Source organism: Rousettus aegyptiacus, unplaced genomic scaffold, assembly GCF_014176215.1.
Source record: "Rousettus aegyptiacus isolate mRouAeg1 unplaced genomic scaffold, mRouAeg1.p scaffold_m13_p_2, whole genome shotgun sequence".
Lineage (NCBI taxonomy): Eukaryota > Metazoa > Chordata > Mammalia > Chiroptera > Pteropodidae > Rousettus > Rousettus aegyptiacus.
In genome coordinates, this window is record NW_023416295.1 from 20,654,098 (window position 1) to 20,681,703 (window position 27,606).

General features: G+C 32.3%; 1 protein-coding gene and 1 pseudogene across 11 annotated transcripts in view; one reads left to right on the plus strand and one right to left on the minus strand.

The window, feature by feature from the left end:
* Positions 1-27,606, plus strand: part of KANSL1L (KAT8 regulatory NSL complex subunit 1 like) — a 100,883-nt gene that overhangs the window by 26,774 nt on the left and 46,503 nt on the right. For all 11 annotated transcript variants that reach the window (XM_016158591.2, XM_016158593.2, XM_016158594.2 and 8 more), the window contains 3 exons: positions 10,732-10,873; positions 17,456-17,653; positions 21,358-21,479. In XM_016158591.2, the coding sequence (XP_016014077.2) occupies positions 10,732-10,873; positions 17,456-17,653; positions 21,358-21,479 (462 nt within the window). The remainder of the gene's footprint in view (positions 1-10,731; positions 10,874-17,455; positions 17,654-21,357; positions 21,480-27,606) is intronic.
* On the minus strand, positions 6,493-7,183 carry LOC107517634 (annotated as a pseudogene).

Consider the following 27,606-nt stretch of genomic DNA (forward strand, 5'->3'; position numbering starts at 1 on the left):
CCCCAAAGTGTAGGAGTAGTGATCCTGACAATTCAGATATGCCAAAGAGAAGTCGAAAGTGCTTCCTTTAAGTGAAAAGATGAAAGTTCTTAAGGAAAGAAAAAGATTATATGCTGAGGTTCCTAAAATGTATGGTAAGAACAAATCTGTGAAATTCATTTTAGTTTTGCTGTCACGTTATGGCCACAGTGCATGACAAGTACTTAGTTAAGATGAAAAAGGCATTAAATTTGTGGGTGGAAGACATGACCAGACAGACAGATTACACTCACCTAACTTTTATTATAGTATATTGTTATAATTGGTTTATTATTACTGTTAATCTCTTACTGTGCCTAATTAATAAACTTTATCATAGGCATGTATGTATAGCAAAAAAAATATATGTATACACATATATACATATATATATATACACACACACACACATATAGATTACTAACCATGGTTTCAGGCATCCTAGAATGTGTTCCCCGTGGATAAGGGGTGACCACCATGGTTTGGTTTGGCTTCCTGAACAAAAGAAACACGCACATGTGCAAACCCACACACAGTGCTTTTTAAACTTGCTAAAGTACATGACTTCAGTCTCATTTAGAAGATAGAAATAGAGAATTTACCAGTGAACTCATTTGGGCCTGGTGCTTTCTGTTTTGGAAGGTTATTATTGATTAAATTTCTTTGATATAGAAAATGTAGTCTTTAGCTGAGTTGCCATGGGCTCAGCTAAAACTTGGGGGTTTATTATAAAAAAGGAGAATGAATATTGAGGGAAAATAAGCAATCTGTTTAGTTTGCCCCTTTGGCTGCTCAAATACACATACACCTCCTTCTCGTAGAGAAAAACATCACCTCCTGATGGATGTCAAAGTCGTAGTCGGTGGAATAAATTCTTTGTCAGATTCAGACGTGGCTCCTATGATGTGATGACCTGTAAACTAACAGACAGTTTTTCTAACCATCTTGCCCTCTTGTTTTCTGTATGTATGTTGGAGTGGGAACAGGAGAGCTACAGTGAAACTGCCACTGGGATACACATGATAGATCACTCCTGGTCCTTATAGTAGTTAATAAGACTTCTTACTCTGGAACTGGAGTAAGGTCTTGGTAAGATTCTAATTCTGCTTTCTTAAGAGAAATTTCTTTGTTTTCCATAGTCTCCGACTTTGCTTTTTGTTCCTTAGCCATTATTTTTGGTGTCTATATCTGAAGTGGGTACTGGAGAGTGTACCCTTATTGAAGGCTGCACTACATTCTCAGCGTGCTTCGTTTTGGTGCAGATTTGGACTCCCTGGGTGTAGAGCATGTTTCACGTGTGTTTTTATGCTAATAAGAGTTTCCTCACAAATGTGGGTTTATGTTTTGGTTGTCTCCAGTCAGTTACATGTGAAAATAACACAGCCAGAGATCTTATTTGGTCATAGTTGTTAATCATAAAGACAAGTTAGTTTACTAGTTATTTTCCTGTCTCCCTCAGTTTAATGACTGCTACCTCAAGGCCATCAGTACATTTGGGTAGGGATTCGTCTGATTTTTGCTCATAAGCTGACTTTCACTCTGTGATTCAGAACTCCTTAAGAGAGATCTTGGAATATATTCTTTTGTCATCTGTAGAGAAGCAGTGGCTTTCCTATTCCTTAATGGATTATCCATTAAGTTAGAAGTAGGTTGCAGTCAGAGAGAGCCTTCCTAAACTGAGTTTTACTCCTTTTTTTTTCTGCTTGTAAGCTAATTCTTGCCCAAATTCATTTAGATTGAGCTTAAACAACAAGGAAAAGCCAATGGATTATACAGTTTTCTAACTGCTTCTGCTAGAGATATAGGCTTCTTGGGTACTTGGTCTCTCTTTGAAATCATCATTTTTTGCTAGTATAGTATAGTGTATAGAAAGGATAACCTATAATGTTTCTTTTCTACCTGCTGACTATATCCTGCCTCTAAGTTACTACCACATGTAGTGGGTTTCTCTCATGGCACACGCTATTGGTCATAACAATTTCTGTAACATTTAGCATAAAGGCTAAGTTGTAGTAAGAAAAAGACTTAAAGCTGTAAAGCTGTGATATAACTTTTTCTCACAGAACAGTTGAGAGATAAATGGGTGATCATATGGGCTAAGTAAAAAAGCTCCACTTCCATGAAATTGTCCAGAAACACCCAAAAAAAGAATCTTTGAGCTACTTTTATCTTTTTTATTTTTTTTAAGATTCTGGCCTAATACGCAACTATAGTTTTTTTTTTAAGGCAATGAGATTTTACATATGAAATATTAGAAACAAAATAGAAACAGGTCACAAGTATATGCATGCATGCACACGTAAAAGTTGAATTCTAGCCATTGTGAAATGGAGTTACTGATACTACACTTGCTCTTTGGCTGTAAATAATTAGAAAACTGGACAAAATATAGTTACTTTTCAGAAAATGGACGTAATGGACATAAGACAGCAAAGGGCAGAGCTTCAGTGATCTCTGAGAAAAGAGAAACGGGTGAGGCAAACCTTGTGATTGTTCATATTTTCTGCTTGATGGCACTTTCTGATCTCTGATGCAGGGAGAGGAAGGCCACATAGAGCATAGTGGTCTTACTTAATTGAGCCAAAGATGAAAGTTAGGAGGCTGAGATAGCTGGAGTTGGTAGATCAGAATATTGAAGTTGAAGGACCTGCTAAAGTAAAGAAAAAGCTCCAGAAATCTTCGTGTAGTCCACTGAGAGACCTTTATTGAATACTGAGCTATACATGTGTAGGTGAAACTCTAAAGGCAGACAAATAACTGTTAGGAAGCTATAATCTGAACCATTTTCAGTGTGCATGCAGTGTTGGACGATGTTCGAGTTCTGAATAATCAGAGCGAAGAAACTTCACTGAACATTTGGAGCATTTCATAGAGACCCCAGAAAGGTCACACTTCAAGAATAATGCTGAATTAGCCCTAGTCAATGGGTACGCTATACCTCTAACAGATTTTAAAGCAAGCTGGAAAGAATGAAGTAAGCAGCAAGTAATTTAATAATCTGTTGAAAGAAATTTATCACTCTTTAAAGGAAGACCAAAAAATCCAGAAATTCAACAACATAATATTCATAGCATACATAACGTGTTAATATACATATACATACATGTGTGTATATATAACACTAAATATCTGTATATATCAACTACTTGACATGCAAAGAAGGAGAAAAATCAATAGAAACATACAGAAATGACAGACTTGATGAGATTAGTTGGGAAAGACTTTAAAATACCTATTGTAAACAATCTCAAGGACTTAAAAGGAAAACACAAACTAGTGAGAGAAATTTAATATACAGTAAAGAGCCACTGAACTTTTAGGGGGACAATATAATATCTGAAAAGAAACTTGTTTCAGATTAACATTAAGAGACTAGACATTAAGAGGTCAATACATTTTGACATATAATAACAGAAACTATCCAAACCAAAGTTCATAAGGTAAAAAGCCTAAAATAAAATGAACATTGGTGATCTGGATACAATATCAAAGTTCGAACATATATGTAATTGGAGTTCTGAATAAAAAAGAGAGGGGAGAAAGAAAAAAAATATTAGGAAAAATAATGGCCACAACTTTTCCAAATTTGCTGAAAACCATAAAACTGCAGATTCAAGAAGCTCAGGAAATCACAAAGAGTATAAAAACAAAATCATACCAAAATATATTGTAGCAAATCACTTAAGTTCTAGTGATGTAGAGAAAATCTCAAAAGCAGTAAGTGGGAAGGGAGACATTTTATATAGGGGATCAAAGATATACCAAAAAAATAAATCACTGCTGACTTCTCATGAGAAGGCATGCAAGCCAGAAAAGTGGAATGGTATATTTAAAGTGCTGAAAGGAAAAAAAAATGTCAAGTCAAACTAAAATTCTCTACCTGATGAAAGGATCTTTTTTTAAAAAAAGGCAAAATAATGTTTTCTGATAAAAGCTGAGAAAATTTGCTCAGTATATCAACACTACAAGATTAAAAGATAATCTTTGGCTGAAAGAAAATGATAGTGAAAATGCAGATCTACATGAAGAAAAGAAGTGGCAAGAAATGACATACATGTAGATCTGAAATATGTGGAGGCTACTACACATTTCCAAATAACTCATGAATCAAAAAATCAGGATAATCTGTAAAGTATTTGAAACAAAAATGAAAACAGCGTATCTAATTTTGTGGAATGCAGCTACTAGATTACTAACGGAGTGCTTAGATGAAAATTTGTGGCTATAAATTCTTAGAATAGCAGAAAGGCATAAAGTCTCTGGCCTAAGTCTCCCACTGACAAAGCTACGAAAACATGAGCCAATTAAACCCAAAGCAAGTAGAAGGAAAAAATTATAAAGCGTGAAATCAATGAAATAGAAAACAAAATCATAGAGTATCAGTGAAACCAAAAGCTGGATCTTTGAAAAGATTAAGTTGGTAAATTTCTAGATAGGTCAGGAAAAAAATGACCAAGAGCAGGAAAAATAAAAACATCATATGCATATTATAGGAATTAATAGAATAATAAGAATATTATGAGCAATTTTATGCCAATAATTTCAACAAAATAGGCAAAATAGACAAAGTGTTTGAAAGACACAAATTGCCAAAGCTGACACAAGAAGGAATAGAAAACTTGAAAAACATATCAGAGAAATTGAATGAATAAAAATCTGATAGGAAACTAGCCCCAGATGGCTTCACTGAATAATTTTCTTGAAAATAATTCCGATCCTACACAAACTCCTTCAAAAAATAGAGGAGGGAACACACCTCTTTACTCATTTTATGAGGCAAGCATTAATTTAGTTCCAAAAGCAGACAAAGACATTATAGGAAAACAGATCAATATCTTTTTTGATTGTAGATGCAAAATTTCCTTAATGAAATAGCAAATAGAGTCAACTAAAAAAAAAAAAATCATGACCAAAAGGATTTATATTGGGAAGGAAGGTTAATATTCAAAAATCAAAGAAAAAACATTTTCATTGAATCATAAAATCTTTGACAAAATTCAAACCCACACATGATAAAAATAACAAACCCAGAATAGACAGAAACTTAAAGTCTGATAAAGGACATTTACAGAAAGTATACAGCTAACATTACATTTAATGATGAGAGACTGCTTTCTCTGTAAGGTCAGGAAGTAGGTAAGGATGTCCACTTACATGACATAATTCACGTTATAGTGAAATTCCTAGCCAGTGCAGTAAGGTAAGAAAAATAATAATAAAAGCCATCCAGGTTAAAAATAAATAAAACTCTTTATTTGCAGTTTACATGATATATATAAGAAATTGTATGGATGCTGAGGAAGCTACTAAAGCTCCAGTGAATTTAATAGGGTCCAAGGATATAAGGTCACCATACAAAAACCAATTGATGTTTTTTTACACTAACATCCAATTTACAGATGATACAAACTAGCATCCATAGACATGAAATACAGAGATAAAATTTTGAAACTATGAAACAGCTGAGAGAAATTAATAGTATGTAAATATGCAGAGAAATAATGCCTTATACATTGATTGGAAGATTCAGTGTTATCCACCAGTGGATATGTAGATTCAAGGCAATCCTAATGAAAATGCTATGAGGTTTTTTTTTTCCCCCCATGTGGGGATTGACAAGCTGATTCTCAAATTTAGAATAGTCAAAACAATATTGAGAAAGAACACAGTTGGATAATTTATACTACTGTATTTTAAGGATTAAAGTACAATAATAGCATGATGTTAAGGTGTTGAGATAGATAATATCCTAAGGGGTGTGTGTGTGTGTGTGTGTGGTGTGTTATATATTATATATAAAATACATGTAGTGTTCATAGCCAGTCTTCATTAAGAATAGTTTTTTTTTTTCCTATTAAAGGATAATGGAATATTTCAACAAATGGTTCCGAAACTATCCTGTAGAAAGAATCTCAACCCTTACCTCATACAATACACAAATAAATTTGAATTAGATTATAGATCTAAAAGCTAAAACTCTAAAATCTTAGAAACATGAATGTCTTTATGACTGTTAGGCAAAGATTTCTTAGAACATAAGAAAAACCTATTCATAAAAGGACAGTTTGATAAATTGGGCTTCACCAAAAGTAGAATCATTTGCTGCTCAAAAGACACCATTAGGAAAATGAAAAACAAGCTGCAGAATGGGCGCTATATGTATTTCTAATGCATATAGTCTGACACAGGTCTTAGAAGAAGATAAATGTGAGCGAAAGATTTGAGCACTTTGTCAAATGAAGTCATAATCTCTTGGGAAGCATGAGAGGCGTATGAAAACATGCTCTACATCAGGGACTGCAAAACTATTGCCCAGAGATCAAGTCTGGCCCATTGAGTTTTTTTTTGTTTTTTTTTTTTTTAAGCGTAAACACATTTGTTTACTAACTAATACTAATTAAACCAACACTCAGAAATATTGCATGAAAAACGTTTCTGATAATTGAATACAGTAAAGAAAAAAAAGCAATGAGAGATTTGCTCATTGACATGAGCTTGTTTATCTTTGCAGCTAATGCCTGTCCAAAAGGATGGTGGAATTTTTATTCAATTTTTTCATAGACCCAAGTACAGGTGATATTGTTCATGATTCATTCCACCACTTATTTCCCATCTTCCAATTTTCTTGTTATCGTACTTTTCTTCCCATCTCATTCCTGGTATTGAACCAATGAGTCGTAAAGTTGCAGAATGTCTGAATTTTTCTGCCATCAGCTGTAGTTTCTTTAAACTTCTTTTCCAGATTACAGGAACATTTGTTTTCAGTGTGCTCTCCATTTTTATGATGATTTTTTTTTTTTCTGTCTGAAGTGATGATGCAGTCTGGTTTGGCCATGGTACCCATTTTCATACAACCTTTCCTTCTACTTCCCTTATGTACTCATCAAAGCTTTTGCTTTCCTCTAAGCGCTATTTTTCTACCAGCTGCTGAATGGAGGCCATGGTGGGTATGGAGGTGAGTACAGCGAACAGAACAGAGTGTGGCAAGGGGAACGTGGCCCCATTAATTGTTTTTGTAAAACAGTTGTATTTAAATGCAGTCACACCCATTCATTTATGCATCATCTATGGCTGCTCTCATGCAATAAGGGCACATCTGAGTAGTTATTAAAGAGATCATGTGGCCCACAAAGCCTAGAATATTTACTGTCTGCCTTTTTAAAGGAAAAGTTTGCCAATCCGCTGTCTAAAGAATCAAATTCCAGGGAAGGTAAACTCTTCCTAGGTGAGCAGATAGCAAAAGAGAAAGTTGACCTAATTTAATGTATTTTTCCGGGATAGTCTTTATGATTTTTGGGATTGTCATTTTCCACAACTGGATCATCATTTTTGATTTTTTAATCATGGTGAATTCATTGTTACTAGTGAGCTAAAACTTTTGCTAAAGGCAAAATTAATTTATATCAGTTCCTCTTTAAGTCTTGGTAATTTACGTAATATTAGAAAACTGTCTTATTCTAAGGAACTACACTTGAAGATCAAAACAGGGATGTAGTAGGTTCATGACGACAAGAAGATGGTACCAAGAGAAATTGTACTCAGAACAATTTGGTTTAAACAGCTTGTATTTATTTCCTTCAGCAAGTTAATTGGTGACTGCAGAGAAGCAAGATTGGGGATTGAAGGCATGTGCTGCTGTTCTGCAGACTAATTAGTCTCACTGCCCAGGTGGTCTCTACTCACTGATGTCTTTGCCTTGATCTTCACTGGATGGAGGGGTCCCTCTCCTTATGGCCAGCATGTGGTGGTCTGTGATCCGTTAAACACACCAGAGAGATGCAGGGAGTCAGTGTTCTTAGTGGTCTGGCAGGACAGTCTTATATACTTACTAATTGGGAAGTCTGGACACTCTGGGTATGCCTCATTCTTATTTGTTTGTTGTTGCATCAGCTATGTTCTCATTGGTTATGCTCTAAATTATGTAAGCCATTGCATCATTGGTTATATAAGTTGTTTACATAAAACCTGTTTTGACTTGAAGGTACAATAGGTATTAATCTCCTTTAAGTGCAATAGCCACATTGCTGATCTATAACATGTTTACAGTGTTAATTATTTTTGAGAAAAACATGTTTTCAAGCAAGGGAACATTTTTGGTGGAAAAGCTTGTTTGCTACTTTTAATTATAGCAAATGGATTTTATTCATGCCTATTAAAACATAGGATAATGTATCCTTTACTGAAAATTTATTTCACATATCAGAAAGCATTATTTAGTTTACTTGTTTAATTCTTGTACTGCTATTTTTCTATGTTAGTATAATTTTAATGTAGTATATGAACATAAAAATGATTTTTGTAAAGTTAATTTGAATATCAATATTTTTACAGTAGTACAATAACATGAACTCCATGAAAATTTTTTTCTTTATTTTATTTGACCATTAGTTAAATATCAGTTTGATAGCCAAGCAAAATTATATGTCATACGGAAATTTTCCAACTGGAACAAAATTTAATGAAAATGTTTAAGATCATCTTTGATTTCCCCATGCTTACTACCATATCATACTTCTACAAGCCCTGCCAACTTTAAAGTGAACCTTGAACCCATCCTATCTTCATCTCTTCTTTCATCTCCTTCCTCTTTTCCAGTGTAATCCATTTTCATCTTGTATGCAGTGTTTTAGTGAGAATAGGCTATGTTTAGAGTTATAAGTTAACCTCCTAATCTCAGTAGTTTACCTCAGCAAAGGTTCGTGATGGTTTACATAAATTCCAGTGATCTTCCTCCCTCTTAAAGCTACGTTATCTGCACTAGTGGCTTTGAAGGTTGTCACGTGGACTAGAAATGACAAGGTCACTTTCACTTATAGCCCATTGGTCAGAACTAGTTACATGGCTCCAACCTAAGTGCAGAGAAGGCTGGGAAATATAGGACAGCATGTGAAATATTTGGAGATCACAACTATCTGTGCCATACCTACGTTATTATAGTTGCATCCTAGTTGGTTTCCTGATTTCCTCTCATGTCACACTTCAGTGCTTGCTTTACCTCATAGCCAGAGTACTCAGAAAGATGTTTTTGTTACTATCCTGCTGATAACTCCCTTTTTGCATAAATCTGGCATTTTGCCAGTACAACTACTGCATGATCTGGCCTTTACCTTCTTGACTAATTTCATGACTGGCAGTTAGTGTTATGAATATTATTTATTAATAGTGTTTTTTGAATAGGCATTCTCTTTTACTTAATCTATAGTTATAAAATCTTGATTTAAAAGAGTCAAATTTAAAAATCACAATAATGACTATAAACTGAATAAATAATAATACCAAGAGAAGTCCTAATTAATATGAAGGTCTCCTCAATCACATTGTTGTAATTAGAACCTTTAAAAAAGTAACCTTTTGGGACCATTGATATAATGTAAAATCCTGTTATAATGGATAAATTCTATAAAGTTAAGTTACAATAATTATATTGTTTCTCTGACAAATGATCTTTTAGAATAAATGTTTTCTCTGGCTAACGTTTATATGAAAGATATTCTATTATGATTAAATGTGTTTTTTAAAAATTAATAAACTTTATTTTTTAGAGTCGTTTTAGGTTTATAGCAAAATTGAACAGAAAATACCGAGTTCACATATACCCCCTGTACCCACACAAATATAACCTCCCCTGCTATCACGGCACTGCACCAGACTGGTGCATTTGTTACATTCTGTGAACTTACATTGATACATCATTGTCACCCGAAGTCCATAGTTTACATTAGGATTCTGCTTTTGGTCTTATACATTCTATGGGTTTTGACAATAAATGCAGTTTTTAGACAAATTTATCATAAAGGTTATATTTTGCCACTAACTAGTTATTGCCCTTCAATTGTACCTTCAATCTCTGTCATGTTCTTCTTTGGCACTCTGAAATTCCTAATTAATTATTGCAAACACATGTACACGTGTACACACACATGAAAAATTGTTTTCTAGGTGGAGTGGTTGGAATATTTTCATAAAGTAATTAATTCGTAATCTTACATACTGGATTAGAGTAGTGTCCTTGCCAAAATAGAGCTGGGTAGTGTTCAACCCTTATTTTTAAATATGCTTGAAAAAGGCTTTATATAAATTATTGATCATCTCTGGCCTGTGAATCAGGTTTTTAACAAGCCATTTATTTTAATAAACATGTCAAGACCTATGTATTTGGCATGCTTATTTGAAATGTAGCAGAGCAGTCATATTTCTGATAATTTTGACAGTTTCTTTAAATTGATTTCAAGTATTTAATAGTGATTTCTGTTTTAGCAAATGGAATTTATAATAAAATTGAGTAGTTATAGTTTGCTACATGGATTTAGATCTGGCACAGTTCAAATGACTTGTCTCATACTTGACATCTGCTTGCATATAAAAGCCTCATGTAACAGTTTTTACAAGGTGTTAGTATTGTTATTCTTGTTTTCTTTTCTTCGCTGGCCCACTCCTATTTCAGCCCTTCAGCATCGATAAAGTATTAAGTAGCAAAAGAGATTATCCTACTGCTGGATAAGTAATACTGAAAAAAACAGGTGTTTGTGGGAAAGATAAAATTAAATCTATTTATTTGATAAGAAGTTGATATGCCATTCTCATATCATGTAATTAGATGTTTTGGAAAGGAAATTGGGATTGGATGACAGGAGTCAAGGAAGTTATTAAGCAGTCTCTGTGAAAACTTGATTGCCTTTGTGCTTTGACTAACAGTGTATGTCTTGTTCACAGTAACTGTAGTACTGAATGGAAGTGGCTTTTAGACAGAGCAAGAGTTGGCAGCCGATGGACGTGGCTTCAAGCCCAGATTTCAGAGCTGGAATACAAAATCCAGCAACTAACGGATGTTCATAGGCAGATTCGTGCCTCCAAGGTATTTTCTTATTTCTTAAAAAAATACTGTTTTAGTTTTTCCTCATCTCTCCACACAAAATAGTTGTTACAGACTTTGCAAAAATGTAATGTTAAAATTTTTTATGTATTGCTCTAAATTGAAGCTATCTTTGTAATGAATTTGTAGTTATGATCATTTTATACTTAAGCAGTTCAGAACTTTTTTGGATTCTAGTTAATAGAAATGATACACATTTTTTTGGTGTTAAACTACTTTGTTGGCATTTACTTTAACAAACATAAGAAATTCTGAGTGTGTATCTTACTGGAATCTCCTTAGAGAGTTTCTGTTTGTTTTGGTTTTTAAAAAATTATAAACAGTCAAAGTTCCAGAAAGCAATATGATGAACACCTATGTACACACCCCCAAATTTATCAAATGTTAAATTTGCTAGTACGGGTTTAAGTTTCTAGACTAATAAAGCATTACCTGTACAGTTAAAGTACTTATGTAGCTTTTCCCAATCCCGGTCTCTTTCGCTATGCCACTGTAGCCACTATTCTGATTCTAACATTTTTTGATATTTATTATTTTTTGTGTATGCTTTTATACTATCGGCACATAAATTTCTATCTGTATCTACATATATTTATTTTCCATGCTTTAAAAGTGTATATAAATGATACATATTGCAAACTTTTGCAACTTGCTTGTTTTTGCTCAGCATAATATTTATGTATTTTTATACTTCCCAGTATGTTATTTAATTGTATGAAGGAATGGACTTGTATGAATACAATGGAAGGCTTATCTCTTCTGTTCTTTTGATGACATTTTTCAATTTTTACGCCAGTAAAAACAGTACTATAATGACTAACTTTTATGTGTTTTCTTGTGAGCCTATGGAGAGCTTTTCTTGGCTATATATCTAAAAGCAGAAGTGCTGGATCTTAGGCATGGCTTCAGCTTTCTCATACTCATCGATGTGATTGGATAATAAGTAGTCCCACTGGCCACGTGCATAAGAGCTCCTGTTTCTCCACATTCTTGCCAACATTTTATACTTTTTGACCTAATGGGTATGAAATATTATTTTATTGCTGTTTTAATTTCTTACAGAATGTTGTGAGATTGGGCCTCAGTGTAATTATCTTTTTGTTGTTGTTGTTGTCTAAGAGCTAACTTATCTTTTTTTAGTCTTTTTGGGTTTATGTGTTTGTGAGTTTGGATACTATTCTTGGACAGTTGTAACTATTACAGATCTCTCAGGTTGTACCTTGATTTTTCATGTTTTCAGTGTACCTGTTTTTGAACAGAGAGTTTAACTTCAGTGTAATCGTATGAATCAATGTTTTCCTTTATGGGTTGTGTCTCTCTGCGTCTTATTTAGGAAATCCTATCCCTAATATTAATTTTATATTTGTTTTGAGGGTAGTGGCCTAACTTTCTCTTTTTCATGTGGATAGTCAGCCGAGAATCTTTTTATAAATTAGAGTAGTTCATCTTCACCTTCTAGTTTTAACTGTTTTGTCACATTTTGAGTTTTCCATATGTGTATGAATCTGTTACTGGACTTACTAATCTATCTTGATTATACAGCTCTATGATAAGTTTGCTCTTAATACAAAAGTCCCCCTATATCGTTTTCAAATTTTTTTAGAAATTTGTGTCTTTTGATCCTAGAATAAATTTTTGGTTTTATTGATCTTCCTTTATCTCTGTGTTTTCTAATTTATTAGTTTTTTATCTTTTATTTTTTTGTTTTATTTTCATTGGGTTTACTATGTTGTTGCTGTTTTATTTTCTTGACTTTATAACTCTTATTTTGGGTTCATACTAGTATCGCTTTGAATGTATAATATATATTTAATTCTTTCATTGTTGTTCTGTTCTTAATATTTTTTATTTCAAATGTGATTGACTTCCCCCCCCCCAAGATTTATTTAATAGTGCATCTTTATATTTCTGAACTCATGAAACCTTTGGCTTTTATGGTTTGTTTGTTTTTTGGTGATTTATTATTTAAGTATATCGTAGTCTGAACTAATTAGCTTGTATAGATTTCATTTTTTTGTAACATACTGCTAATCAAATTATGTAAATGCTCAATGTATAATGGAAAAGAATGAATATTCTTTATTTGTTGATTATAGAATTCTCTTTTTGTTAAACTGGTCGACTCTGTTGCATATATCTTCTATACCTTTAAAAATCTATCTTTCGGTTTCTGATATAGATTTGTTTAAAATATCCTCTCATCATTGTGAATTTTTCAGTTTCTCCTGGTAATTCTGGTTTTGCTTCTTATATTTTGAAGTAGTACTGTTCGGTAGATACAAATTTTTTATCCCAGCTGTTTCTTTTATAAGCTACATATGTAGCTATATATAGCTTATAAAGCATATAGTTTAAAAACATCCACTCAAATTAGTTTTCATTTATGTGCCCTTATTTCTCTTCTCTGGATTTGTGTCTTGTTTTTCACCTCTCTTTTGTTGGGTTGGTATAATTTGCTTGCTTCCTTTCTTTTCCTGTGCTGGTTTGGAAACTATGCATTATAGTTTTATTCTTTGTAATTACTCCTAATTTTTAATATACCTCCTTAACTACAAATAATTCTTACAATGACTAAGAGTGTTCAGTATTTTTATACTTTTTTTTTTTTTTACTTAAAGCATGGACCTTAATTCTATTTAACTACTCATTGAATATATCTACTCCAATCTGCTTATTTTTTTTTACAGTCAATAATTACATTTCTAACAGGTTTTATTGAAAAATGTGCTTACTATTCTTACTAAGCTGCTGTTACAAAGTTTCCCAAATATAATGAATTTATAAAGATGCACAATGCTTCAAAAGTGAGTGAGGGCGTTCAGGCTGGTGGGGCAACTTGGTTGTACAGGGTTATTCAGGGACTTAGATTCCTTTTATCTTGATGCCTGCTGTCCTCTAAGGTGTGTTGAATTTGGTGATGATGTTTGTAGGAAGGTGGATAGGAAGATAGAAATAAAACCTTAGGCTTACTGGTTCTGTCTGTTGGATTTGAGGGGCATATTTTCAAGGACAGTTTCCTGATGGAAGTTTCCTGTAAAATTATTGTAGTTACTGTTTTTCATTTTTACTGTCTTCACTTGGGCATTCAGTTGTAGTGATTTCCAGTCCTTTCAAGATCACCAAATAATTTCTCCTTTTTGATCACTTTCTTTAAAAGATATCATAAGCATTTTTATGGCAAAAAGAGTTCTAAGAACAAGTCAGGTTTAAAACAATTTGGAAATTTCCAATAAAGTGGGTTCCTAAGTTAAATTGGTAACTAAGTTTTATGTTTGAATCTAGACAGTCTGGTTCATATCGCTTTGACTCAGTAAGTTATTTTAATATTCTGTGTGTTCTAAACAGTGTTACATAATTGTTGTTCAGCTTTTTAAAAAGTTTGATTATATGTTTGTGTTTATTAGAATAAATTATTTTAAGTAAAGAAATATAAACTGCCTAGTAATAATTTATATGGCCTTATTTTTTTCTTGGTTCAGGCTAGATGTCTATCTGGCCCTTTGTTCCCTTAAAAATTACATTATATTTATTTTATGGAAAATGACATTACAATTATGCTATCAAGAGACAATATTTATTTTGGTAGTTTCTCCTTATATTTCTTAGAAATTAAGATGTTTAATTGTTTATTTATGCATAATTTAGTTGTGCTATTATCCTGAATAGGGAAAAAGCACTTTCTTTGATCTTATAGCTTCTAGAGTTATTATAAGAAGAGTAGTTATCTTGAGTGAGACAGAACTTTTATTTAGTAGATCTTGAAAGGAAAGAGTAACAAAGCCTTTTGATTGGTTAAATTAGAGATAAGAGGGAAGGGAAGAGATTGAGCTCGCTTTTTTTGTAAATATCCTATTTCAGTAAGTGCCAGTTTGTGACTGAGTAGACCTACAAGTTTTAGTTCTTTAAGCTGTGTTTTGCTCCTTCTTTGACACACTCTAGATAGCCTAAATTTTGCTTAAATTTTTGGGGAGGAGAAAAAAGCAGATATTAACAACACCTCTTCCTAGTTTTTGGAGCAGCTTTGTTAACACATTACAATTCTCATATTTTTCCTTTTCGCTGCTTTAGTTTTTCACTAAGACAACAGCTTCTCACTCTCTGGAAAAATTTTTAAATACTTATTCTTGGTTGAGAGGCTGGCTAGCTTAAATGGTCTCTTTTGGGTTTTTCTTGTTATCCTATAATAGGGTCTTCCCTATTTTAAATTGTACTTTTTGAAAAAATAAACAGTATATTTTGTGTGTTTTAAAATTTTCATTTCTACTTTTGCTTAAAATTAGCCTTGGTGACTTTATATAGTTTATAAAATGTTGCTGTGGCAGTTGTTTATTTTTTCACACTATGTCTCCTCTGTGAGGACCCTTGGAGTTGGGGTGGAGATCGCTAGTGTAAACACCAGAAACAGTTATCTTCTTTGGAGCAGTTGATTTGCTTTCATCTTTGCTAGTTTTCACTTGTCTCAGTCATCACAGTTTATCTTTTTAAAGAATTTTCCTGTCTTTGTTATTTACCTTGTTTTATCTATCGCTAGACTATTTCTGATTTTTTTTTTTATTCAGCTTTATTGACAAACAAATTTGTATGGTATTCAAAGAGTGCATTATGATGATTCATGGCAGGGAAAAATCATGGTCCTTTTTTCTCACTATGAGAGTTTTGTCTAGGGCAACAGTTTAAGGGGAAATAGATTATAAAGTTGACTATGAATGTTTCCCCTGTTAAATTTTAAGGAGGCAGTTCTTCATTAAAGCAATTATAGTAGGCCCCTACTCAAAAATGGTAATATTCTTAAGGTTTAGAAATTGGGCTTTTGAAATTCAGAAGCAATTTTTCCATAGAAACAATATTATAAGTAGGAGTTATGAAATCAGTCTAGTTCACAGCAGTCTGGCCCATAATATAAACTGTAATCAAACCAAAGATAATTACATTTAAGTTGATATGGTGAAAATGTGAATTTCTTTTACATGAGGTACTTGTGAAAAACCTAGTGAGAGACTTGTAAAGATTTTGAGTGGACATTTCAGATACTTTCAAGAGTTTTCAAGATTGATGATGCTGAATTTATCAAGTATAATTTAATTTTTTAAATATCGAATAAACAGAAATTTAAATATATTTCTACAGATTTTTTGATGGCCATATTTGTATGTACTAGGAATGTAGTCATTGAGATATGATCAAAAATTGGATACCTTTCCTTTTGTAAAGTTACTAGCATTTTTTTAAGTATAGGTAAAAAAATAATTAATAATTTATTTGTTACTCTTACCAATCATCAGTGGTAATATATTACTATAAAATAATAAAATGTATGTTTAACACCATAACTGAACATGTTCATTTAAAAGTAATATATTCTCTAAATTATAGTGTGGACTAAAACTGCTCATATCTAGCATGTTAGAATCTATAGGCAGTTTCCATCCTGTAAACAGCACTGATACATGATATAAGCTGACCCACAGCAGTCATTTAATTTGTTCCATCTTGAAATACTGTAAACTTACCTTAATGTTTTAGGCTGTTTTTTTTTTTTTAAATTACAAGAATATATTTTAGCTACGTTGGGCATTTAATACCATTTAAACCAGTCTATAGGGGCTTATTGGCACTTTAAAAAAATCTGCACCTACATATATATTATATATTAATATTATTCTTTGCTGGGGGACCTGTAGTGGAAGAGGTAGGAAGGGCGGAAGTTTTATGGTGACAACTGACTGTGCAATCATGAAGATCACATCTGTGTACGCCTTCTTCTCCTTTCTCTCCTGTCTCCATTGTCTCTGAGAGACCTAAGAGTGGGAACGGTTGAAGTGAAGAAGGTGGGGAATGTGGGAGAAAGTTTAGCAAGCTCGTTGAGGAAAAAACGTGTGTGTGGCAGGTTGTTCAGAGGCAGCTAGATCTGCACTTATTCCTCCAGTTACTCACATTTCAGAAAATACCCCATCAAAGTTGAAAACGTGTCTTTATTATTAACTCATCTGCCCTATAGGCAACAAGAGCTTTGATTGGCCTAGAGTATTTTCTCTCATTGGTGCGTGCCTGCCCATGGTTGCTGGCTGGCAGCAACAGGTTTGGGGCTCCTTACTGCGGCTCTGAAAGGAGTTAGATTGTTGTTTGGATGTTTGTAAGATTTGTATTTTAATTTACGAAATTGGGAGTGTTCAAATAAGAAACTCAAATGGAAATGCTAGTGACCAAAATATCAGAAAATTATATCAAAAAATATTCTAAATTTCAGTCTGAAATGTTCATGTTCTGCATATAAACCTTTAACTTTATTTTAATATAGCGTGTTTTAATGCTAATAACTAAAACCAATAAGAAGAAAAATAACCACATGTATATAATTTATGACAATATTTTACTGTTATTTTAGCTGCACATGTTTTAAATCAGCTGGTTTTTTACAAAGTTAAACTGTACTTTCAAGTGTGTATTTTCTGATTTCCAAGGGATAGTAAGAAGCATGGTTTCAAGTGCACTGTAACATTAAGGTTGATTTAGCAGTAAATTTGTTTTGTTTTCATTTCAACTCTTTTATTGCTGTTTGCCTAGGGGATAGTGATCCTAGAAGAATGTCAACTTCCAAAAGACATTTTGAAAAAACAAATAAAATTTGCAGACCAAGCAACTTCATTAAACACTACAAGTAATCCTCAGATTCCCCAAGAGAGTCAAGATCCTTTACCAGAACAAGATTTTGAAATGTCACCAAGTAGCCCTACACTACTTCTTCGTAACATAGAAAAACAGGTAATGAGAAGTAAGAGTAATGTGTGAATCACATGAAATAACTTTTAATTGATTTTTTAAACTATTCAAATAAATGTATGCTTCTGTTTGGAGTATGAGTTATTAAAGTTGGCAATTTGACATTAAATACAAGTAAAATATGTAGTATATGACTGGTCTCCTATTATATTGATATATAAAATTATTTAAATATAATATGTAAAGTGTTAGTACATAGCCATAGGATGATGATTCATTTATTGTACTGTTTGAAAAATCTTCTAACAAAATTGTTCATTATTGGACTTTTTTTTTTTTTTACAGGAAAGAACACTGGTATAACTTAATAGATCTGAATGGTCGATTAATTTAGTCGTAGAGATTTTTAGTGAAAGATAATATTGGAATAAGGGTTTTATCATTAAAAAATGATCATGTAAATAGAAAGTTAAAGAAGTTCCTAATAAATTACTTTGATTCCAAAGCCTTTCCTGGTATTAAATCCTATTATAGGTGATTCCAGAAGTTTAATTTTTCTATCTTATATCCTTTGAAATCAAACCATTTATTTCGATTTAGACTTAGGTGACTCTTTAACAAACATGGTGTTCTAGGGTTTCGTTACCTTGCAATCAGACTGAATTTGGTAGCGTGTACCTGGTGGGGAGCTCAGCTGCATGATTACATTTTTCCACTGGGTAATATGGATTCACACCTGCCCACACTTCATTTTTCTGGGTCTTTCTGACATACATTGTGAAATAATTTAGTACCAGTTTACTATTATCTTATTCCTGGTGAGTCAGAATATGGTATATCATCTCTCACCCCATATTTGTTAAATTTACAATTGCCTAGTTTTCCTTAATTAGAATGCATAATCAAATTACTTTTATGAATATTTTATAATTTAGTAAGTTATTTTGTAATCGTCACGTTAAATTGGAATGCCCTTTACCATATAAGTGGTGTTTTAAATTAGTATTGGTTATATTCCCACTTCTTTGTTTTCCCTCTCTTCATCCCGTAGGATCGATCTTCTTTCAATTTGACTTATTTCACACTCCAGAACAATGTATTTGTTTGGTCAGTCAGATCTTCTACTTTTTTATCTGTAGGTCACTATTTATTCCTTGGAAAGAGATTTATTTTTTTTTTCTTTCTCCTTGCTAGCACCAATTTGTTTGAGTGGACCAGATTTAATATGAGAACTGGCTAATTTGCAGGACCATCTGCAACATGAAATTGGATAGCCTTTTGTTGAAAACAATTTCTAAGAGTTTTAAGTTGGTAAATAGCAGATCATTAACCAAGTATAGGACCCTTCTGAGTGCAGCCCTGTGCAACTGCACAGATTGCTCTCCCATGAAGTTGGCCCTGTGTATCATGTTTATTTTAGGTCCCATTGTTGACAAGAGTGCTAGAGGCTTTGGTACGGAAGGGATGCAGTAGTTGTGAGAGTAGTGGTAATGGCTTTAGACATGGGGAGAGCAGAGGAAGAAAGGGGCTGCAGCAATCATTTATAGAGGTCATTAATCAATTGCCTATGAACTGGTTATTTGCTCTTTAGACATATGCTAATAATGTTTTTATAGACCAATTTCTTAAAAATTGTTTTCAAATACTAAGGAAGATGGCCTAGAGGTGAGTTAAGTGGCAAGGGTGGCAAGCCTGATATTACACAGATTTTTATTAAGATGATATACTGTTCATTGTTCACTGACCATATTGGAACTTGAATATAAATCAGTAATCCTCCAACTTGATTAAATTAATTTCTTTAGTGGAATGTTTTGCTTACCAGGTAACAAAATTTATTTATGTATCTCAAAAGCTCTAAAGAGTTGGCAGTTAAAATATGTAGTCTGACATCAGTTTTCAAAGATAACTTATTGATTCACAGTATTAATGCATACTTGTATTTTTAGATAACATATTTTGTTCATAAATTGAAAGTTGACTATAAATAATTTAAAAATTTTTTCATGCTGGGGTATTTACATTAGAAGCCTTGTTATCAACAGCTAGTGTTTTGACTTTTAAAGTTGATTCATTTTTGTTTTCAGAGTTCAAATTATGCCTCTCTTAATTTTACTTTTACTCTAATTTTTACTATGAATTTCCTATTCTAAATATGGTATATGAGTAGGGTGGTCATTAGGGTAAAACTATGGATTGGTTGTAATGTTATACCTCTGGGTCAATTATTCAGACATACCTGACCAGCAACTTCCAGTGGCCTAGAATATTTTAGATGATGTTTTTGAAGGTGAAATAATAAGAGTATATCAGTGCTTCAGATTGGAAAATATGAGATACTCTATAAATTTATTTGCATGAATAAACTAATAAATGCTTGATAAGTAGATAAAGAATCAATTTGTATTGGTCATTGAAAATAGTGAAAACATTTTAGGTTCTTTATCGTAAAAGATTTTTTGAAGAATTCAAATATTAGGTTTAGTTCCATCATATTTTGTCTCATTATTTTTAATAGCATATTATTAATTTCATACAAATGAAGAGTTTCAAGATAACTTCATATAACCCTCGGTTTTATAATAGAATGTATTGCAGTTAATAAAAATAGTGAAATAAATCTATACATTAAAAAAAATGTAGTCACACTGTTTTAGGTGAGGAAACCAGGTTTTAGAAAATTGTTATGGCGTGATTTAATTTAAATGGTGTATGTGGTTGGGTGTGTGTGCATGTGCGTGCACACATATGTGTGTGTGTGTATATGTATACACACACATACTCTCATGTTTACATATACTCAAAAAACTTAGTCTAGAGAGATGAATATATACCAAGATATTAGCAGTGGTTTTTTCTGTGAAATATTATTACAGGTGATCCTCTTTTCCTTTTTAAACATCTCTATATTTTCTCTTTTTTATATAATGAACACAGATTACATATGTAATGAAAATAGTTGTCATTCTTTTGTAGAAATGTACTATTTCCATTGTTGTAACCTATGTTTATTACAATTGTTGTAGTTGGTTGTTTTGAGAATAACTTAATTATTATACCTTACAGAAATATTACATATATTTAAGTTTGAGAAAAGAGCCAATGAAAATGTTGGATCCCTAAAAAAAAAAAACAAAAAAAACCTGACATTTTTGAATTAGGAAAAAGTTGAGAAACTGTGTGGCATAGGCTTCAAGCCTGAGTTTGAACCTTAGCTCCATTGTTAGCAACTTTACAATCCTTAATCAGGCTGCTTAATCTTTCTTTGCTTCGATTTCCTCATCTGTAAATTGATCTTACATATAGTAATGTCAGTGGTTCTAATATTATCTACTTTACAGGTTCGTCGTAAAACTGAGAAATATTCTAGTGCCTAGTATAGTGCCTGGCACATAGTACACACTTAATAAATTATAGCTATGATTTTGTTACTATTAATTTGGCTGCCTCAAAGGAAATATATATAATAGTAGATACTATTAGCTGAGTTCAGATGTTTTAGAGGTTAGGATGATTAGATAAAGGAACTGAAACAAAAAAAGATATGGAAAAGGAGTACTTTAAAATGTAGATTTACTTATAATAAATGGAAAATCAGCTGTAAAAATCATTTTTATAGATTAAAATATTTACTAAAAATAAAAACATTTACTTATTTCATGAGAAGGCAAACATTTAATAGGCACTAAAGACCTAACTCACATGTGTTGCTTTGCAGTAGTAAAAGGTTGACTGTTTTCTTGCAGAGTGCGCAGCTGACTGAGATAATCAACAGTTTGATTGCCCCTCTCAACTTGTCCCCAACTTCATCACCCCTCTCCTCCAAATCCTGTAGCCATAAATCTCTGGCTAATGGAATTTCCAGGAGGTAGGTATCAATAGAATAGTTTTGCTTGTAAATTTGGCTTGCTTTTTTTTTACTTTTATTTTGTTTTTATCTTTTAAGTATTTCAGTTGTTTTTTTCTTTTTTACCACTATTAGAGTACAGTCAATAGACCATGGATACATTTTTAGATAACATCAAACATACATAATTAAGGTGACTATAAACCTTAGAGTGAGGGAGATGGCTTTCCAGGAAGTTTTATAATGTTTCTAAAAAAAGACAACGGTGACATCATTTGCTACAGAATTACTGCTTTATTTAATACAGCTTCCATTTTGTACATTATATGTTCTTAAATTTCATACTGCCTTTGGAATGTATTTTAAGAAAAAAAAAAACCCTAGTTATAGGTTGGGCACAGAAGATTGATAAATATCATTTATAAAATCCTGTTAAGTTTTACTCAGCCATTTTATATGTCAGCTTTTATAAGATAATTTTTTTTCTGAATGCAATTAATATAATAATCCCTATAATCTATTAGCAATTTATTGCTATATCAGCAAAAATATATACTTACTGTGAATCCTTATCCTTCTTTTGGGAAAAGCATTTATTCTCTTTTACTTGGCTTTTCTCTTTGAATTTTTCTTTTCATAGATGCAATTAGAATTAAAGATGTTAATAGAGTATAATTTTGTGTATGCATCTTAATTTTTTTCCAATGAAATTGTAATGTGGGCTTCTTTGCTTTAACTGCCATAGAGGATTAAGTGTAATTTAATATTGGGAAATAATGATATTAATAATTATATGATTTATTAATTTTAAAAAATTAAAATGTATTTTGTAAAGAAAATATATAGCTTGGTGAACATTTTTTTTAATATAGCTTAAAAAGAAAATTTATACCATGGTGAAAATTACACATAGTAGCCATCACATTCTTAATGAGATTAGTTGATATAAACCTACTCTTACATAAAAATGCTATTATTTGATTTTTAGTTCTAATTTGTTATTTTGAAAGTCTAATTTTTAATGCTTTTAAAGTTCTATTTGTGTTGGGTTATTTATCCATTGTTCTGTTCTGGAAACAGTTCTTTTATTGGTTTTGTTTTATTTTTTGTTGACTTTATATTCATTTCTTGTATCACTGATGATTCATTTTGAAAGTAAAGATGCTCATGTGTTATATAGGATAACTATGATACCTGTATTTATGACAACATATCCTAATCAAGAAAGTCATTATTATAAGTTAAACCATTAAATGCCATCAAATTGGTGTATGAGCGTTGTGATTTGAAGCTAAGCCCATTTTAGGTAATATTTTGTTAACTTAACCAGGTATTACACTATTACACGTATGCTTGGGTATATGTGTGTTTGTGTGTATGTACATATTTTCATTTCAATGTACTTGCCTGTATTTTTGGTCATTCATTCACAGCGCATTGCATAACTATTTGTATGCCATATAGTCAAAGTCCTAGGGATACAAAGATGAAGAAGACAGTCTCCACTTTTAAATAGCTCACAGTCTAGTGAGTGAAACATGCAATTATTTAAAATATCATATAATAATAATGGAATTGCATGCAGTTTTTTGAATATTTGGTTTTCATAGCTGTCATAGTTGAAAAAGATATCATATAAAGATACATAGATTCGAGTGAAAGAATTGTAACATTGGCTATGTTTACTAAATCATACTTTTTCGACCTTGTCTAATAGTTTAAAGGTTCTTGTTGAGATCCAGTAGTAATTGCTATCTTTCCTGATGTCAAGTAGCTGTTCCTACAAACTACTTGGAAAGTATATTTTTGAAAGTTTGTAATGAGTGTAACTACTACTAAAATTCTTTTTTTGATAGATTTAAAAACAGATAGAAATTAGTTCTCCAGATTTTTGAAGTTGCTGATATGTATTTTAATTAATTTTATTATTTTTACTAATTAATTTTGGCAACAATAAGCATCTTTTCAAAATACTTTTTATGTAACAAATTTCTTTTTAAAACCATTTATTTTCACATTACTATCAAAATATTATATTTCCCTTGAAGGAAAGATTGTTGTATTTTCTAACATTTGCTAGAAAATATAATATACTACTTTTCTTTAAAGAGAAGGTGAGCAAATTTAGAACATTTAAAACATTGTTTAAAATGTATAATTTATCTCTAAGTAATAACTTTTTTAAAAGATTTTTTTTTATTAGTTTCAAGTATACAGTACATTAGTTAGACATTTATATAGTTTATAAAACGATCCCCCTAATTGCTCCTTCTCTCCTCTGGTTTTCCCCCTAGCCAATATGTTAATGCTAACTGCATTCCCTATCTTTTTAAATGCCTTGTTATCAGGTAACCAGCAAACTGTTACGTGAAACAAAAGATTTGGAAATTAGGTCTCATTAAAATTTTTCTAAAAATTCTTTTTATGACAATATATACTATAAAACATAAAAATGTGTCTTGGTTTTGTCAGTTATAAACTGAGACCTTAGCAAGAGCAGTGTAGTGGCATGATGGAGAGAGAAATAAGTGTATTAATATGGATGAAGATAGAGATGAAGTTGACAGGAGTCAAGCCGACTTTCGAGGCTGCTGACTATAAGGCTATAGTAAAATGGATGTAGAAGATCAAGTAAAGTATTTTTGTTTTTAAGATGGAAGGAATGTAAGCATCTCCATTAAAATAAAAATAAGGGAAAGAGCTAGAGATGAGAAGTTATAAAGAGACCTTATGGCAGAAGGAAGAATACTTGTTCTTTGAGAGTGGCATCAAAGAGATTAAGATGAGCGTGGATGCAGTTGCTTATAAAGTGACTGTCGTCAAGTTAAGAGTGGGGAAGGGAGCCGGAGGCCTTAGGTAAAGGTTTGGATGGACATTGACAAGTAAAACAGTGCGTCTTCCCTTTGCGCCTCCCTCCTCTTCTCATTGCAGCATGAACAGCCCACCTTGGAGAAGGAAGTTGTGTGGTTTCTAAAGTTTTTCTTTTTTTTTTTAACTTCTTAACTATATTTTGAAAAGTACTTCATTGATATTGGTAAAACTAGTTCAGAATTTAATTTAAAAGTACTGTATTCTCTAATTGAACTTTTTAATAAAATAAGTGCATAGTAGTGAAATTTTATAAATTTAACATTATTTTACATTGCTCACATTTGAGGATATTACCATAGCTTTTGAAAATTAACTGGAGATATAATTCTATATTGTAATAATATATGAAAAAGCTTTATTTAAAGATATCTGTATTGAAGCAATATGAAATTTATGTATTTATGAGCCTTGACCCTGGGAGTAAAAAGCCAAATGAGGCCTAGTTTTATTTCTTGTATCTTGCTGTTTTTTCCAATATATTGTAATTTTTTCCTTCACTTATAATTATATATAAAGAAAATATATTTCAGACTCAAAGCTTTTCAAGAGTAAGGGCTTGTCTGTCTACCGTTATTCAGGCCTGACACTTAACCACAATGCGCCTGCTGAAGGTGTCCGTATTAAGCATATAAATACTATTCATTCTATGTATTTAAGTAAATGTAAAGGTAAGAAAAATTCATCATTAGAATAAGAATTTAAAAAATTCTGGTACGTGAACATAAAATTTACCATTTTAACCATTTTTAAGTACAGTGGCATTAAGTACACTTATGTTGTTGTGCAATGATCACCATCATTCATCTCCAGAAAGGTTTTCATTTTTCTAAACTGAAACTCCCATTAAGAAATAATTCCCCATTCTTCCTTCTTCCTAGTCCTTGGCAATAACCATTCTACTTTGTGTCTCTATGAATTTGACTACTCTAGGTACCTCATGTATGTAAAATCATACAGTATTTGTCCTTTAGCTACTGGCTTATTTCCCATAATGTAATGTGAAGCTTCGTTCATATTTTAGCATGTGAATATTCCTTTCCATTTTCGGGTTGAATAATATTCTATTTTATGAATAGACCACATTTTGTTCAACCATTGATCCTTGGAAGAACATCTGTGTTGCTTCTGCCTTTTGACTATTGTGCATAATGCTGCTCTGAACATGAGTATACAAATATCTGTTGAGTCTCTGCTTTTCATTTTTTGGATATATACCCAGAAGTGGAATTGCTAAGTTGAATATCTTATTGTTTATTTTCAAAATGAGAAATTAGCGGATGTTAATGATACTTCCAAGCCAAAAGCTGAGAAAAAATAGGGACCCGGGAAAGTAGGCACAACACAGCGATCTCCTCTTGTCTAAGGCCAAATTCTAATGAAATTAAGTCAAGATTTTGATAGCTTCATGGGGAAGAGAGAAATCAAAGCCAAATCCAGGAAAATCAAGTGAAGTTTTAATAGTTCGTGGAGGGAGATAAAGGGAAAGCCCAGGGCCATGCCTATGGTTGGTTGGGAGATGAAATGAAATCCTCTCCATATTTAGTTGGGACAATCCTCCTCCAGGGGCTATAACCTTCTAGTAAATGTAAATTAAAAGGAAAACTGTTTCCCCTTCCCAACCCCTAGGGCACCATTTGGGAGAATTTGCCTTGGTGCTGAGCAGAGCAGAAGATAAAAGAAAAAAGCAAACGTATCTTTAAGATGGTCTGACCATGGTGGGGACTTTCACATGGATTTTCAGTCTAAATTTGCATTAGTGAGTCATTCCAAGAATCCCTAGTTTAAAATGGTTCTAGAATGGGTAATATTACAAGGCAGATAGCAGAGGCAAAAGCAGATTCTTTTTGGAGGAAGGCATCTTCTTTCTTAGCCTCAGGAGATTCTCGGGAATAATTTTTCAAGGTCAATGACCAGCATACAGTCCAATATAATCAAACATGAGGAGACAGAGCAATAAGAGTGAGAATAAGGAGAAAATAACAGCAAAAACAGGTTATAAAGTTTTCAGATATTAGAATTATCAAACTGATTATTTAAAAAATAATACTTATTCTGATTTTAGAAATAAAAGATAGGCTTAAAGATATCTGCAGGGAAGAAACTATAAAAGTGGCATAGCACATTTGAAAAAAGTCCAAATAAAACCTCTAAAACTAGTAAAATTAAAAATTAACTGCAAGTGAGTTTGGCAACAGCGTGGACACAATTGAAGAAAGAATGTGTAACATAGAAGAGAGATTAGAAGAAAAGTTCCTGAATGTAGGAAAAGAGACAAAACAATGGAAAATACAGAAGAGTCATTTAAAAATGTGGAGAACATAAAGGTCTAAGGTGAGACTTAACTGGAGACTTGGAAGATGAGATAGAGAATGGAGCAGAAGCAATATTTGAAGAGATATCAGCTGAAAAATTACCTGATCTGATGAAAGACACCAAATTCAGGAAGGCAAGCACAGATCCCTGAGCAGGTAAATAACAACAACAACAACAACAACAACTACCCCTAGAAATGTAGAGGAAATTTGAAAAGCAAAAAAACAAAGACAAATGGAACATCTGAAAGCAACAGTGAGGGGCTGGGAGGAGGAAGACATCCTAATTAAAGTCATAGTTCGATTGACAGCTGACTTCTTAAGAGTAATAACAGGAGCCGGAGAACAGTGAAATGCCATCTTCAGTGTGTTAGAAGAAAATAACGGTCTATCTAGAAACTCTGTACCCAGAGAAAATATCTTTCAAGTGTGAATGTTAAACACAAATGTTTTCGGAGAAATTAAAACTGAAATAGTTTGTCACTAGACTTTAATTAATGATAACCATAAAGGATCCATGCTTCAGGCAGTGAAAGTGGTGATCCCGGATAGATAATTTGATATGAAAGTAGGAATATAGAATGAATAAAATGGTTAATAACTATATGGGTGTATGTAAACAGAATAGTAAAATATGTTTAGTGGGATTAAAAAGAAGTTCATAGCAACAACAGCATGTAGATCAGGAGGAAGGTAAATGGGTTTAAATTGTTCTTAGGTCCTTGAATTATTTAGGAGGCCAGTAAAAAGTATGGATTTAACTTTCAGTCATTCTGAGTTAAATATGAAGAGGAGGTCCACACGGGGGAAGAGGCTTCCTGGTTACTGGTAATATTCCTGAACAGTGGTTATGGGACAGCAGAGGACTAGGTGAGGCGTCGCTTTGTATTTACAAGTTAAATATAAGATAAATTTTGTATGTACTTACCTATAGATATCTTATATTTCACAGTAAAAAGGTTAAG